Source organism: Leptonychotes weddellii, chromosome 12 (genome assembly GCF_054177405.1).
Source record: "Leptonychotes weddellii isolate Sample4059 chromosome 12, ASM5417740v2, whole genome shotgun sequence".
Classification (NCBI taxonomy): Eukaryota; Metazoa; Chordata; class Mammalia; order Carnivora; family Phocidae; genus Leptonychotes; species Leptonychotes weddellii.
The window spans coordinates 11142940-11159047 of NC_138380.1; the positions used below are offsets into that span (position 1 = coordinate 11142940).

Genomic DNA, 16108 nt, shown 5'->3' on the forward strand with positions numbered 1-16108 from the left:
GCTTCTCCCTCTGACCCTCCTCCCTCTCATGCTCTCTGTCTCTCATTCTCTCTGTCTCAAATAAATAAATAAAATCTTTAAAAAAAACAAAAAACAAAAAACAGTACAAACGCACTGAAAACCTGAGTTTATTTTATGTAATATTTATTAGGAAATTACTAGAACTCTGTAATTTCCAGAATCTTATCATGAAAGTAACTGTATACACAATGATCTGTCTATGTGCATCAAGGGACCATGTGGAAAATTAAAGGAAAATGTCACACCTGAGGCTCTAACCTAGGGAGGCAATATCAAAGGTTGTTTAGGGGTCTCCCCCAAGTTCTGGATGAGACAAAAAGGATAGCGAATTGGGCTTAGAAAGATAGAAAATAGTGGAACCAGAGTTCCTGTGGCATCACCTGGAGACGAACTATTTCATCCCTCCTTATTATTTTAGGTTTTTACTGCTGAAAAAATCTATTTCATAAATGCTGCTAGTGAAATTTGTCCAAAAACAGAAGAGGTAAAGAAGGTAGGTTAGTCTTGAAGCTGTTTAGGTTAGATACCAACCACTGTTCAGCAACCCCTTCCAGTTTGGGCTAAAGCTTAATATCCCATTGGGATCATTCATCTGTCACCATTTATCGAGTATCTATTCTGTGCCAAGCACTGGTTAAGGTGCAGGTAAACAGAGAAGATACAGTCCTTGCCATCTAGTTTATAGAGCAAACGGTAAGAAAATCATTTTTCACAACCACGGGATAAATATGCCTGGCACAGGGCGCCTGGGTGGCTGTTGGTTAAGCCACTGCCTTCGGCTCAGGTCATGATCCTGGAGTCCCGGGATCGAGTCCCGCATCGGGCTCCCTGCTCGGCGGGAAGTCTGCTTCTCCCTCTGATCCTCCCCCTTCTCATGCTCTCTCTCTCTATCTCATTCTCTCTCTCAAATAAATAAATAAAATCTTAAAAAAAAAAAAAAATGCCTGGCACATAGTGAAGCTCAACAAACTCAGTGACTGAATCAATACTATAAAAGTGTGCACAGAAAACAAGGGGGCATCCCAAAGGACACTTGTCCCTTTGCCCTAACACAGACAAACCTGACAGTTCACTACTTTGCACACTTGTACACAGAAACCATCCTTAAAAGAATAAACAATTAGCTACAAAGGTCTATGAGACAAAAAGGGGAGGGGGAGTAAGAGTCAGGAGAAGTCTTATCACTCATTTTATATAAAAGAATATTTTAATTCTTGTCCTTAGGAACTATAAAGACTATAGATGATTTGGAAATGAGACTGTACCAAACAATGGCCAAAGGAGAATCGTCCATTCTACGCCTTCTCTTTGGTCTGGTCACTCAGAAATATAATGTTATCTGTAAAGAAACCAAATCATAAATATTATTTTCAGAACTCTTTCTCATTTAATTGTTCCCCTATAATACATACTTTAGTGCTGTTATCTAACAGGATTTTAGAAAAATTCCCAAAATGTGAAATAACTCCTGCTATGTTCATGAGAGGCACAGAACAGGCACCAAAGGAGCTAGAAGTTGGGCTTCAGCTACGTGACAATTCAGACCTTGTGAGAAGAAGTGTGGTATTTCTTGTCTTTCCTGAAGACAATTATAACTGCTCAGCAGTAACTTCCTACAAAAGAACTAGTCACAAATTGCAATGCCGGCAATGCTCAGATGCCATGAAACCAGGCAGATGTCCTCACACAGAAGAGGGTCCAGGCATAACATTTCACACACTGGAGGTGTGGAGAAAGGATGGGGTGCAACATATGGCCCTATGAGCAGACAGACTGATGTCTTTAAGTAGGCTGTCACACTCACACAGAGGACATTCTATTTTTACATTTTAAAACAGACTGACTTTTATATACTCATTCTTGGGAAAATTTTTACTAATCAATATTACAGAGAGGGCATTTTCACACAAGAACATCAGCTACTGCACTTAAAATGTTGTCCCAGGTGGAGTTAGCTTAGGACGAGCAAAGGAAAAGAAGTAGTATTTCCTGTATAGCTTGAAAAAAATCCAGATTCTTGTAACTTTAGAATTATTCAAGAAGTGGTTATTACAATATTTATGACTACAGTCTTCTAAAAACAGAATATTCTGATACAGAATGGTTATTGCAGAAGAGATTATTACAACTTGAAACCACAGTGTAAAAAGGCAAGAGTGCCATCCACTGGTGGTTACTTTTATGTTAAAGACATGGATCCCTAGGAGAAAAAAAACCACCAAGCAACCAAATTTAAATTCTATTTCTGAGCATTGGGTGTTATACGCAACTAATGAATCACTGAACACTACATCAAAAACTAATGATGTACTATATGTTGGTTAATTGAAGAAAAAAAAAGAAACTATTTCTTTCAATTCAAATGTCACTAAAGATCTATTCATTTTTACTACTGGCCATAAATCTATTAATTGTTCAATTAACTCACCCATGCTGTGAATACTAGTGACAAGAAGAAAAGAAAGTGACAGATGATCTGAACTATTTCTATTTAGTGGTTGGCTTGGTTCAGAACAATTCATACAATCCAAAGTTTGCCCACACTTTTGGTTTATAGTGGAATAGGAAAGTGTTAAATGCTTTATAAATAGATAATTGATAGAGATTTAGAAATGCTAAATTTTTATTAGAAAATTTGACTTTCCACTGATGAAATCATAGGTGTAGTTCTACGCCCTTTAGAGGTCTACAAAAAAATTTTTAAACAGGTAGATATCTCTGGAGAGATGGCCTAAGGAAGAAGAGCTCGCAGAAATGAAATACTATCAAGACACCCAAGAATTATGAAATCAAAATGGTCAGACAGGACCTCATCTAAGGCCTGATAATGAGGGTAGAAAGATAACTATGTTGGTTTTCAAGGTCAATATACCTCAAAGAAACCAGTAAGAAAATATATTATTTATTATTTATAACAAATTATAATTTATCAATATGGTACAGTGGTTAAGACATGGACCCTGGAGCAAGGTAAAAAGAAAATCTGTCAATTAAGGGACTTAAGTTCTCAGAGGTCTAGCCTCCAAAATTGTGAGAAAATAAATTTCTGTTATTTAAAAGAAATTAAGAAAGAGACTTAAGATACATATAAACCATGTAAGATAACCTATGGACTTGTATTTATGAAGCAATCAAAGAAATTTAAACATTGTGATGTATGGTAAAAAAATTAGTAATTTCTTAATACTATGTACGATAATAGCACTATAGTTATGCTTTAAATAGGAATCCTTATCTTTCAGAAATACCTACTGAAAATATTTATGGATGAAATAATATAATGTCTGGAATTCACTAGAAAATAATCCAAGTGGAGGAAAAGTGGGCTGGAGAAATAGGAGAAATAATATTGGCCATCAGTTGATAATTGTCGAAGCTAAATGACAAAATATTTTTTTTCCACTTTTCTATGTTTGTATATGTTTGACATTTTCGATAATTAAAAAAATTAATTTTTAAAGGATATCCAATTTTGGCATATCTCAGAAGTACATAAGCACTGAGACATTACTTTCTTTCATCTCTATGTACTTACTTATACAAAAGGTTTCTCAGTGTTTATATCCATAAAAACTAATAAAAGAATAGAATTAATGTTTAATAATGGGTCTTATTTTAACAATTTATTGAAGAGAGAAAAAATGGCCATCTCTCTCATTAAAAGATGCATTTCCAATAAAATTTCAGTTTTCAAATTTATATATTAAAATTGCTTTGGTACTTTATGTTCTTGTTTTTTTTTTTTTTAAACATTTTATTTATTTATTTGAGAGAGAGAATGAGATAGAGAGAGCATGAGACGGGGGAGGGTCAGAGGGAGAAGCAGACCCCCTGCTGAGCAGGGAGTTTGATGCAGGACTCGATCCCGGGATTCCAGGATCATGACCTGAGCCGAAGGCAGTCGCTTAACCAACTGAGCCACCCAGGTGCCCCTGGTACTTTATGTTCTAAAAACAACACAATGATAACCCAATCAAGAAGAAATGTAATATTAATAGTCGTAATATCACAGAATTTTTAAAAATATTTTTAAATTTCTATTTATGTATATGTTTTTCTTATGAACATAATAGGATGAATAATAAAACATTCTTAACTATACAATATTTATTAAGATACATTTCTTAGGAGAAAATGGAAAAACAAGCTCAGAAAAAAAGAAATAACATAAAATTTCCAAATGTTGAAGAGCTTGTTCATGTGTTTTTTTCAAGGACGATGGGTATCAAATTGCTATGGCATTTACATCCATTAATACAATTCAGAGTAACAATTTCATATTGAAAAATATTTTCATGTCAACTTAAACATGTCCAAAGGGCTACATTTGTTTCAAAATTCTTGTAGAATTTTCAAAAAAGTTTGAAAACTCTGCTCTGGGAGGTATCTTCTTGACCTTTAAGCTTTCGTGTCCATGTTTCCTACGTTGTTTCACATTTTGTCTAAGGAAAACAACAGGAACTTAAAATCATCATGTTAAGGACCAGGCAGGCTGTGAATAAACCTGCACAAATGTCTAATGCCACTCACAGTAGGGCAACTCTATCTTGGCACAGCCTTCTCCCTGTTTAGACCATGTCCTCAAAGACATTAAAGTTTTTCTCGCTTCAAACAGTTAAGTACTGACACAGATGCTCTACTCAAAAGTTACTGAAATGAAACAGAGGCAACTTCTGAAGGATCAGAAGTACACACTCATAGCAAACCCACAAACAGACTCACAATTCTCATGGTGAGCTGCCTGACAATCTCAGCCATCAGTACTCAAAGCCCCTGTTCAAGTTACTTACAACAAGCCAAGCCTTTAAAAAGGGGAAGGGGGTGGGGGAATAGATATTATCACAAGCTTCTTACCAGCTATGATTGTTGTTGCTTGCCGCCTCACGTTATTTTTATCTGTGTATTCACCATAGTCTACTTTCCCTTCTACATAAATTCGGGACCTGATAAATGTAAAATTTACAGTTTTCAGTCTGGAGAGTCTCATCTGTTTTACAAGAGAGAGTCAGGTGAGAGGCAGTAACAAGTACATACTAAGGATGAAACACAGAATCATCGCATAACCTCGTTTTTGCTACCGCATCTCAAAGTTCAACATCAGGAGTATTAAGGGTACTGAAACAGAATGTCCACACAGACTTGACACACCCAGGGAAAAAGGACAGTATTCTCAGCCTTGAGCTGACAGCAGTCCTCATGAAAGTTTAAAAAAAAAAAAAAGCGACTTTAAGACCATGAAATGGAAGAGCAACACAGTGGCATCCTTCCAATCTCTAGGACTGATTTCCAAAGTGTCATTTTCCCCCACCTTTGATTCTGGACTCCCTAACAGATTTGCTGATTTTCACTTATTGTTCAAATTCCTTCCCATAGTCAGGTTCATGAACTTATTCTCAAGGGACTTAAATTATTAAAATTCAAAATGGAGGTTTTCAGCTTAGTATTTCACTTAGAGTTAATTACTACGACCACTTCTGCACTATTTAGAAGGCTGAACCACAAGACAACCATAGCTGATTTTAAAGGGTAGAAAATACATGCTGGCATCAATTTTTAGAGTCTACCATCACCAAAATAGCATAATATAGAAAGTAGACAAAACTGGTAAAATGATTGTAGGCCAAAGGGAATACACACAAATTCATCAATCAGTGGGTGACATTGCATACAGATATTTTTCTTGAAATTTCCTGTATTTATAGGTGTTGTGTAAATGCACAAATTCATACATACATACAGGACTATGGAAGTATATATAAAAAAAGGCATGAAGTTATTAAAAAGAAACAAATTTTAGTTATTCCTGAAATTACTTTTCAGGAAATATACTTCATTTCTATAAAACAAGTACATTTCTAAATATATTAACTATGAATACAAATGCTGTTCAACACACCCTTTTGTCCTTCTATGGGTTTGGAAAAGACAATTTTTATTTATAATCAATCCAAGCATCCCAAAAGGGAACTACTAAGCCGACATAAAATTATCAAACGTAACATAACTGCTGTGAACACTGCCATACCTCCCTGTCAGGCTTCAGACACTCTAGGTCCTGTACTAAGGACTCTAAGTAGATGCCAAGAGGCCACATGGGAACTCCTAAAAGCACGTGTTGCACATGCTCACACGGAACTCAGTACACTCTGCCTTCTCTCTTGCCTCATCTGCTTCTATTTATGTACACCCCTTACTTGCCCTAAACTGTAAGTTCTTAGAAAGCTAAACCATGTTTTACATACCTCTGAATTACTCACACGTGGCAAGACGCCATGCATAAGTACTAAGCTCTGAATAAATATCTCCAGTTAACAGAGTAATTAGGGTAAAGGAGTTAGGCATTCCCTGAAAACACCTTTGACCAGTTCTTTAAACCAATCTATAAGATCCTTCCTTCCTCAACTTACCCCTTTTTCACATACTGATATGCCACATCTCTGAGGCCTGGGCGGAATACTGATATTCTGTGCCATGTTGTCTTTTGACTGACATCACCTAAATCACAAGAATAGGAAACATGGTTATAAATGCCAGCACACAAAACAAACGCCAAAAGACAACATGCCCAGCAAAACCAATGTCACAATTTCTAAAAGAAAGGAACAGAATTAGAGAAGAAAGATTCTTTCTCAAAGTAGCTCATCTCTAATCAACTAACTGAGAATAAATATTGTCTCTTTATTGCTGATACAATGAAAACCCTAGTCTTTTATACTCACCCATCTGGTAGGCTTCACTCTCCCCGGACCGCCACATCTCATTCGTCGCTAGAGAAAATATCGTGACTGGGTTTTTCCCTTCCACCTGTCTCATGACGGGGTCCTGACCCACTCGCCCAAGCAGCTGCACACGGTTCAGAGCTAAAACACAGTGTGGAAATAAAATGAGATTCAGATAAAGGTCCAGAAGGGGAACAGCTACAAATACTACTTCAACCTCGATCTCAGCATTAAACAAAACCCAAGTTCTAAAAGATCCAAGCTAAGTTGGGGCAAATAATGGGAGGCTGGGAGGGAAAAGAAGGGTTGGCAAGAAGGGAGAAAATATTCTTAGAGAAAGTATCCCACAAAACAAACATTAAGCTCTTTATTTCATCTTAAATTCTTTATTAAAATACCTTTTTTGGAAAAAACTGTACGATTAAAAGAACAAATCTGAGATCTGAAAATCTTTATGAGTGAATATTTCTGTGAAAGAACAGCTTGCACAAACTTTCACTCCCTCAGCCAAATGGCACGTGACCTTGGAAGACTGAGATAACCAAACAGGACTCAAGGAAATCCTACAAGGCCCCTGCAGCCTGAGGGGGCGAGGCCAAGAGCAGAGACGCAAACATGAGCCAAGGGCCTGAGGATTAACAGATTATACCCCAACTAGTGCACCTCTTCTACAACACGTTTAAAAATTTCTGTACGTTGCTATAAATAACATACTTTAAAATAGGGAATTAACTACTACTTACATCTTTCAAGAACCAAGCTGCTAGCTATTTCAGACTCACGTCTTACAAACTGGTGAAATACCTAAAGTGGAACAAATGAGTAAAATGGCTTTAATTTGGGAGGAAAGGTAAACGCAAACAGAAGACCTGCTCACACTCGGTCACCATCGGGTCAGCAGCTCCTGTAGCACACATCCCCAGAGGACAAGCAATGCACGTCACGTGTTCCCCCCTCACAGCACCAGGAGGACCACGCAAACACTTGAGGGCCTTGAGGGCCGACTCTTCCAGAAGCCCAAGGGTACCAAGTCCTAGACGGCAAGCCCAGGAAAGTTGATTTAGAATCCCCTCCTGTTTCTTTTCCGTGGCAACCTTCCTGATTGTGATGCTTCCGTGGCTGCACACAAAGGGTAAAGTCAAATGTATGTTGGAAAAATTCATGCTTTAGATAGACCAAAGGGAAAAGTCTAGACAGACAAATGGGAGTCTCTGATAAAATACAAAAATAGGACTATTCAAGTCAGTCTGTCAGAGGAAGGTAGTAACTGACACAAAATAGCAGCAATGATGTAACAGCCATCACTACTGAGTACCAGCTCAGTGCTTTACCTCTTACAAATTAGTCCTTGCAATAAATCGATCAACTATGTAAAATTATCCCTAGAGACCAAAAAAAAACAGTTTAGAGAGATTAAGTACCCTGCCCAAAATCCTACAAGAAATACCTGGCAAGTCGGGCCTAGAACCCAGGGCCATCTGACACCAAGGCTGCCACTCTTCCCACTGCCCTCTGCTGTCTCCTTGAAGACATTCTGTTCAAGGGCTCCTGCCATGAGAGGAGCGCACAGCCCCGGGCATGTCGTTGGTTTCAGCGTTCAGAGAGCTACTCACTACATCAGAGAAGCATGTGTCGAGTGGTAGCACTGTTTCTCTGAAAAGCAGATGTACACCAACCAAATGAATACCCGTTCCTGGGCTAGTGCTGACTATGGAATCCTATCACTACGTTTTGGGACACAGAGTGGTTAAGAAACAAAGATGGAGTAACCACACAGTAAAGACTCAGACAAACTAGTACTGGTATCACGCTTCTAGAAAGGTACTAACTGAAGTACTCAGAAGAGCCAGAGCTTACAAGTCTCAGAATAATAGGTCTCATTTGGGAAACACAAAAATTAAGACCTACTAGAAAAGCAGAAATAGGGAAAGATTTTAACTGGGGTAACTTTTAAAATTAAACTTCTCTTTTATATATCTTAACACTGTAGTATTAAGACAGCAGTAACTCTTCTACGTTCCACATTTCAACACACATACACTAAGACAGGCTAAAACTATGTATAGGTTAAAGTGGGGATCCAAGAATACAGGGTCAATTCTACAGCAGACTGGGGGAGATGAGAACAGGTTTCAGAGAGGAACTGATTCTTCATCAGTCTTAAAAGAATAAAGAGTGAGGGCGCCTGGGTGGCTCAGATGGTTAAGCGTCTGCCTTCGGCTCAGGTCATGATCCCAGGGTCCTGGGATCGAGTCCCGCATCGGGCTCTCTGCTCCTTGGGAGCCTGCTTCTCCCTCTGCCTCTCTCTCTCTGTCTCTCATGAATAAATAAATAAAATCTTTAAAAAAAAAAAGAATAAAGAGTGAGAGAGGTGTTATGAAGAAGAACCTACAAACTTCGTTCCCAAATGTAAGTGAGGAAAATGGGTAGTCTAGGCTGGCTGAAGGCTGGCTAGTGTCTGGAGAAATAAGGAGTTAGACTGGTGGGAGCGAGAAGGAATTCAGGACATAGTACATTTGTGGTGACGTGAGGACTTCAGCTGCACTCTTCAGTACAGGGAGATGGGGGATGGAAGGTTGACCACAGAGGAGGGGGCTGGTCAAAATGGAACCACGTGTCTCACAGAAAACTGCTGGAAATGATTCTCACAGTCTTTAGATCACTAAAGACATTAAATGCTAACTGATCTAAATGCAAGTAACATGTTTTAAAAAATTATGACTCCCATCATACACGCAAGCTAGAAAATTTTTGTTTTGTTTTAGTGAACATCATTTACACAAGTAAAATCTGTCGTAAATCCTCCCTACCAAATGAGTACACATAAAGTAGGTGGGCTCAAAGGTCTTTTGCCTCTGCAGTCAAAGCCTGAAGAAATCTGATCACTACGGTTGATAATAACGCATCTCAACACTAATATGGAAAAGTGATTACCTGTAATACAGGTCTTCGAAACATGGCTTCTATTTGGTTTTCCTACAAACTAGTCTCTGGTCTTCCCCTGAAAAAAGAGAGAGAGAGAGAAATACTACATCTCAGAGCAAGAGCACAAATTCACTAACCCTAAATTCCTAACTGCATTCATAATTTTTATGCGGTCCACCTTGCGCCCATAAACATCAACATCCCTGCACATTTTACGAGGGCTCCCCCCTCCAAAAAAATAGTTTGTCTTTTTTATTCCCCTTGGTTTCTTCTAACACGTACAAAAAATACTTTGATTTATACCCATTTGCATTCCAGTCTTCTCAAATTTCATTAAAATGCAAGCCCCCTTAGAGCTGGGATTTTCGTCTGATTTATTCACTGCCACATCCAATACTCCTGAGTTAGTTCCTAGCACATAGTGAGGATTCAAAGTATCACAATATCACCAAGGGGCTCAAATCTGAAACTTGCTGCTGCAAAAATTACTGCCTCCAATCCCGTTAGCAAAGACCACGGAGATCCCTGGACTCCCCGGCCTCACCGCCGGGATGAATGGGCGCCCTCTCTGAAAGGTGGCGCTCCTAACCAGCAATGTAAAGGGACTGGGGAAGTGGCCGAAAACCCTGAAGTCCTCCGCACCGGTGAGAAGAGAACGGCCAAGACAGACACAGAACCGCACCGGTGAGAAGAGAACGGCCAAGACAGACACAGAACAACCTCCCGAGCCACAAACAGCCGCACGCACACCTAGCGAAGAACTCCTGGCTCCCTCCCTCCCGCCCCGGACGCTCTAGCCGGTTCAGCTTCTCGCTAGGCGAGCACTTCCGGATACAGAGAGGACGCAAGCCTCGCGAGAGGAATAAGAAAACGGAAAGTCTGCAGCGTGCGTCGTAGAAATGATCCGGCCAGCGCCGCGGGAAGCAAGCATCCTTGATGAGGTAGTTCCGCGAGGTTTTTTCCGGGCGGGAGCGGATGAGGCAACGCCGCCGAGTGGTGAGTGGAGCTGATTTCAAGTTTCTAACGAAATGAAATTATTTGACAAGCTTCCCAGCCTGGACCGGGAGGGGCCGAGGTAGACGAAACAAAGGATAGGTAGGCCTCAGGGAAAGACTGGCCAGGCCTGCTAAAGTAGGAAGGAAACCAGAAAAAGTAGTAGGGCTGGGAGAGAAAAATTCAAGGGGTGCCAAAAAATTTGGCAATCAAAATAATATTTTAAGAAGAATCAGGATAATATTTTAAGAATGTATTAATTAAATATATATAATTAAATCTGTGATGAACAAAAAAAATCAAAATTTTGACTAAGTATAAGTTCTGAGCCATATTGAATCCTGAGGCACAAGAAAAAAACGAACGTTTTTACATATACCAAAAAAAATTCCAGAACATTAAAGTACTTGAATATCGAAAATTTGAAGAGAAGGTATTCAAAAACTCACATTAAGTTTAAGTATTTTATTTATACCAAAACCAGAAGTCATTGTAGTTTTACTTTCCTGGCTTTAATAGAAGTAAGTTGATCAATAATATTTACAAAAATCTACTTCTTTGCTTATCTTATTTCCAATTATGGGAATTGCCATGTCTGACAATTTTTCTTGCCCAAGTTGCAATCTTAAACAGTTTTAAATAACATCAGCTTACTGATCTTGTTTTATTTAAAATTCTGATATGTTCTTCATTGTGGATCTTTTCATTAATTTTAATATTTTTAAAATATTGCATTAAAGTGACCTTGATCTTGATTTCTGTGTTTCTTGGCACCCCTTAAAGTTTGCCTCATTCATCCTAATCTTGGCCCTGCTTAGCAAGAGGGTGTTGGGGTCCCACGGATTGCAGGATGCAGGCCTCCCCAGGTCTCTGCTCTGCTGGTCCTTGTCCTGTCCCAGTTCTAGAAAAGGAGGGTACCCTCCAGATCATTCTAACAAGTAAATCTCCTTCTCGGGACCCTACTTAAAGGCCTTCATTGGCCCATTTTTGCCCTTAAAGGAGAAAATACGAACTACCTAACATGGTTTCCAATGCACACTTTTTTTTATTGTTATGTGAATCACCATACATTACATCATTCGTTTTTGATGTATTGTTCCATGATTCATTGCTTGTGCTTAACACCCAGTTCCAATGCACACTTTAACCTGTTCCTAAATGTCTCCCTCCCCCTTCTGCTCCCCCCATCTAAAATAAATAAAATCTTTTAAAAAATTCCTTTAAATAAAAATCTTCCTTCTACTTGAGCTGTTGAGTCAAATGAAAAGCAAAATTCATTCGTTCCTCCAAAACCAATTTCCCCCTTCTAAGCTACTTGTTTATTTTAATGGTACCAACATTATCCCAGATTTCAACTTTGGAATCATCTTTAAAACTTCTCCCCCCATCACCTACATCCATTTGTCCATATCCACTCGGCCCTAAAAGTTATTTCATTATGCCACTGACCTCTCCCTCTTTCTATTTGCACATACTTCTGAGTGAGGAGTGTGGAAAGGGTTGTTTAAATTAAAAAAGCAGAAAGCACACCAATTGAAAACAGACAGCCTTGGGCAAACTCATAACTTTATAAATAATATCTTAATCTAAATAAATACCATCTTATGCTAATCTCAGCTTTCAGACAGGAATTACCAATACACATGCTCCTTAGGTTGTTGAAACAAATTGCAAGTGCTACTTTCCTTTTTCTTCTTGACCAAAAAAAAAAAAAAAAAACCACTAAAATGTACAAAATATATAAATATATGATGTCATGGAAGACATTTAACTCATGATGTCATGAGTTAAAGCATTTTCTTATTATCAACTAGATCCTCCTTCCCCACAACAAATGCTCCAGCATTGCTTTGCTCTCACTGTTCTCAGCATCTGAAATGCCCTTCTCCATACGTTCAAAATTCTCTACTCAAAGTCCTTACTTTGTTCTCCCATCTCACTTTCTTTACACATTCTGTTTATCTTGTACTATAATTTGGATGACCATGAAGGTGCTACATCTTCCCCATTGACTGTGAGCTCTTAGAGGACAGGGACCTTGTGAATATCCAATCAAAAATTATGGTTTAAAGCAAAGAGACGCTTTAGAAGGGCTCAGGTCACAGGCTAGAATGAAGAAATAGAAAGAAAAAATAGGAAGAACCCAGAGGGATACTCAAATTAAGCCTGAAATTAGAAGACTAAAAACAAACAACAGAAGAATCAGGGACCTGGAATAGTGACTGAAATGTATTTTTGTAATAGAGATGCCACTCTTTCAAGAATCTCCAATTTGCATAGTTACAGACTGTCTGTAGTTCATCCCTGAACCCAGAAAAGTCCTTCTCGATGCTGAGAAGTAGTGACAGATAGCAATGTGACTTTAATCAGTTACCATTTACCCCTGGCAGTAGTGGAATAATTCAGGGCTTTCATCCTTTGCAAAGCTAGCTGAGAAAGAGAAGCGTCTATCATAGATGACCAGGGCCACAAAGTTATCTCTGGCCTTGCCTTTTTTCCCCTCTAAATTAGAAAAAGTCTCAGCTAGAGGCATCAAGTGGTAGAGACCAGGGCTGGCAATGCTTTATCACAGATAGGAAGCTCTGGACAATTTTGTTGCGGTAGAAAAACATTTTTTGGAAATTTTCACTTTGCTTCTAAATCAGTTTTTCTTGGGCGCCGGGTGGCTCAGTGGTTAAGCATCTGCCTTCGGCTCAGGTCATGATCCCAAGGTCCTGGGATCAAGTCCCACGTTGGGCTCCCTGTTCAGCGGGGAGTCTGCTTCTCCCTCTCCCTCTGCCCCTCCCCCCTGCTTGTGCGTGTGCGCTCTCTCTAATAAATAAAATCTTTTACAAAAATAAATCAGTTTTCTTCAAAACTCATAATAACAGTTGGAAGATTATAGACTTACTATCTAAATGGATTACAGTATCTATTTTAAAGTGGCTCAAAAGCAATTTTAGCAGCACTTCATAGTTATTAGTTATTATGACTACTTTTTGTTGTTATTTAAAAAATTCAGTTTTTACTGTTCAAAATAAAAAAATCTGACAATTTTTATGTAATTCAGGATTGAAATTATGGTTCATACAGAGATTAAAAAAACAAGCTTAACCATTCAGGCTGAAATGGTGACTTTTATCTTTTAATGTTCATCTTTATACAGTTTTGGATAATAGCATCTATAAACTGACACGTAGGTTAGAGCTTAGTTAAGCACAACAGTATTCCTTTAAGTCTCAAGATTATCTGTTGGCAACATAACGTCTGTGTGTGTTTAAGATATAGCTATATAAAGCAGCATATTTTTATCCTAAAATATTTAAGTTCGGGCGCCTGGGTGGCTCAGTTGGTTAAGCGACTGCCTTCGGCTCAGGTCATGATCCTGGAGTCCTGGGATTGAGTCCTGCATCGGGCTCCCTGCTCGGCGGGGAGTCTGCTTCTCTCTCTGACCCTCCTCCCTCTCATGCTCTCTGTCTCTCATTCTCTCTCTCGCAAATAAATAAATAAAATCTAAAAAAAAAAAAAAAAAAAATTCTTTAAAAAAATAAAATATTTAAGTTCAACTTGTTTAATATTGTCAGTCCAGTGATGTTAATATTTGATAGTTTGACATTTGATAACTAGTTCCTGGGTTATCTTGTGATCTCTGTGCAGAAACGGGACTTCAGACTGAGGATGGAGCTTCTTACTGAGGCAAGGGGTCAACTTCAACTTCCAGCTGAACTGGAAGGGATTAAATCCCCAGCCCAGTGAAGACCCAGTCCCTCTTACACTCAACAGTGTCTGTGCAGCTACATGCTGATTTAGTAACTTGGTGCTACTGTGGAGCCCCCACCTCCAGAGAGAGAGGGAGAGAAAGCAGTAGTCTGGCACTCAGGTGCTGACATGGGCTCTGAGGAGCAGGGTAGAGAAGAGGTCGTAGACCTTAGTAGTACTAGTTGTAAATGCCTGAGAAGACAAGTATAATCAAAGAATTCTGGTCTATACATTGCATATGCTTAATAATAATAATGTGTTTCTAAATCACAAACTGTGGTTGACCTTGCACTTTACTGCAAGGGATATGGCTGGGGTTGGGGAGGCAAGAGATAAACCAACTCCATTTTAAGACCTTGAATAAAGACTAGATTTTTTAAAATGGCAATGGACAATCCAGAGCACTTTACCCTGCTTAACTGCATGGGAAGAATTGCTACTCCAAGACAGAACAAAGAATGATATGATGGCTTATTCGATTTAAAAACACTTCTTAATTTGGGCGCCTGGGTGGCTCAGTCGGTTAAGCGTCTGCCTTCGGCTCAGGTCATGATCCCAGGGTCCTGGGATCGAGGCCCGCATCGGGCTCCCTGCTCTGCGGGGAGCCTGCTTCTCCCTCTCCCACTCCCCCTGCTTGTGTTCCCTCTCTTGCTGTGTCTCTCTCTGTCAAATAAATAAATAAAATCTTAAAAAAAAAAAAAAAACACTTAATTTGTTTTTTTTAAATGGAGGATAAAGAAGAATATAAGGCAGCAAATAAGCCTACAAACCATTAACAGGCTACCTTCATTAACATGACACACTAGAAAGTATGAAATGCCTTTATGACCAATATTATTTTATGTATAAGAGCCTGACCATTATTAGCTTTTAGGCCCGCAAAGCTGGGCCTTACAGCCAAGACCTGTTACTACCAACCTACCGAATTTTCTCACCTATCTACTCATGAAATGGTTTCCAACAGAAATTTCTCACTCTTTGTTAGTTACATATTACAAAGAAGAGTACTTTACCCATATTTGGCTTTGGACAAGATAAAACCTTTATTTACAAATGTTCTATTCCCTTAAAATATATACAGAGAAAATAATTTGGATTAAAATATGATAAAATCACAGGAAACAAAGCCAAATTCTGATAAAAATCAAGGAGAAATTGGTGACAACCACAAAATCAAAACCAGTCATAACAATTACAAGAGGGTCAGGGCAAATATTCTGAAGAACCACCACATTAAATGTTCCTTGAACCCCATATCCAGTGTTTTGTTCCATAAGTTAGTAGCCAGTTCAGAAATTACAAGTTATGTATAGGCTATTTCTACCCACCTCACATAATGGTGAACTTATTTAATAAATATAATATCGGAGAAAGGGATTGTCTTCACTCAAAGAATACAGTAGGAAAACCACTTGCTCAGAGTGGCTGAGTATTCTTTTAGGAATACCATCATTCACCCTGAGAAACATTATTGAAGTACATGCACAGTTACCTCAACTCAAAACAAAATTATATTCCTTTCTTTGTGCAGGGGGAGTCCCTGTTCCTTGGTAGGCAATCAGCTACAGCAACCTCATAGCCCATAGGCTGTGCCTAGAGCTGCTGATTTCTCTTCTTTCAGTTCAGGGCTGTGTGCTTTCCCATTGTGCATCAGTAAGTGTGAGAAGTAAACCGTTGATAGGTAGCCTTAGGAATATAACAACAGAGAAAAG

General features: G+C 38.8%; 1 protein-coding gene and 1 long non-coding RNA gene across 16 annotated transcripts in view; one reads left to right on the forward strand and one right to left on the reverse strand.

Moving 5' to 3' along the window:
* The window catches only part of SSBP1 (single stranded DNA binding protein 1), a 13319-nt gene extending 2828 nt beyond the window's left edge, over window positions 1–10491 (reverse strand). For 3 of the 14 annotated variants that reach the window (XM_031021143.2, XM_006749891.3, XM_031021144.2), the window contains exons 1-7: window positions 10348–10438; window positions 9675–9741; window positions 7484–7544; window positions 6741–6881; window positions 6429–6516; window positions 4876–4964; window positions 1287–1360 (exon numbers count right to left, since the gene is read on the reverse strand). In XM_031021143.2, the coding sequence (XP_030877003.1) occupies window positions 1317–1360; window positions 4876–4964; window positions 6429–6516; window positions 6741–6881; window positions 7484–7544; window positions 9675–9698 (447 nt within the window). In that variant the 5' untranslated portion in view covers window positions 9699–9741; window positions 10348–10438 and the 3' untranslated portion in view covers window positions 1287–1316. Of the gene's footprint in view, window positions 1–1197; window positions 1361–4191; window positions 4464–4875; window positions 4965–6428; window positions 6517–6740; window positions 6882–7483; window positions 7545–9674; window positions 9742–9968; window positions 10184–10209 lie in introns of those variants that run through there. The other 11 variants (XM_081799977.1, XM_031021146.2, XM_031021138.2 and 8 more) reach the window with 11 other exon arrangements.
* A 36-nt stretch (window positions 10492–10527) lies between these two features.
* The window catches only part of LOC145716459 (uncharacterized), a 40056-nt gene continuing 34475 nt past the window's right edge, over window positions 10528–16108 (forward strand). Inside the window, exon 1 of one of the 2 annotated variants that reach the window (XR_014139098.1) lies at window positions 10528–10661. This is a non-coding gene — a long non-coding RNA (uncharacterized LOC145716459). The remainder of the gene's footprint in view (window positions 10662–16108) is intronic. The other variant, XR_014139097.1, reaches the window with a different exon arrangement.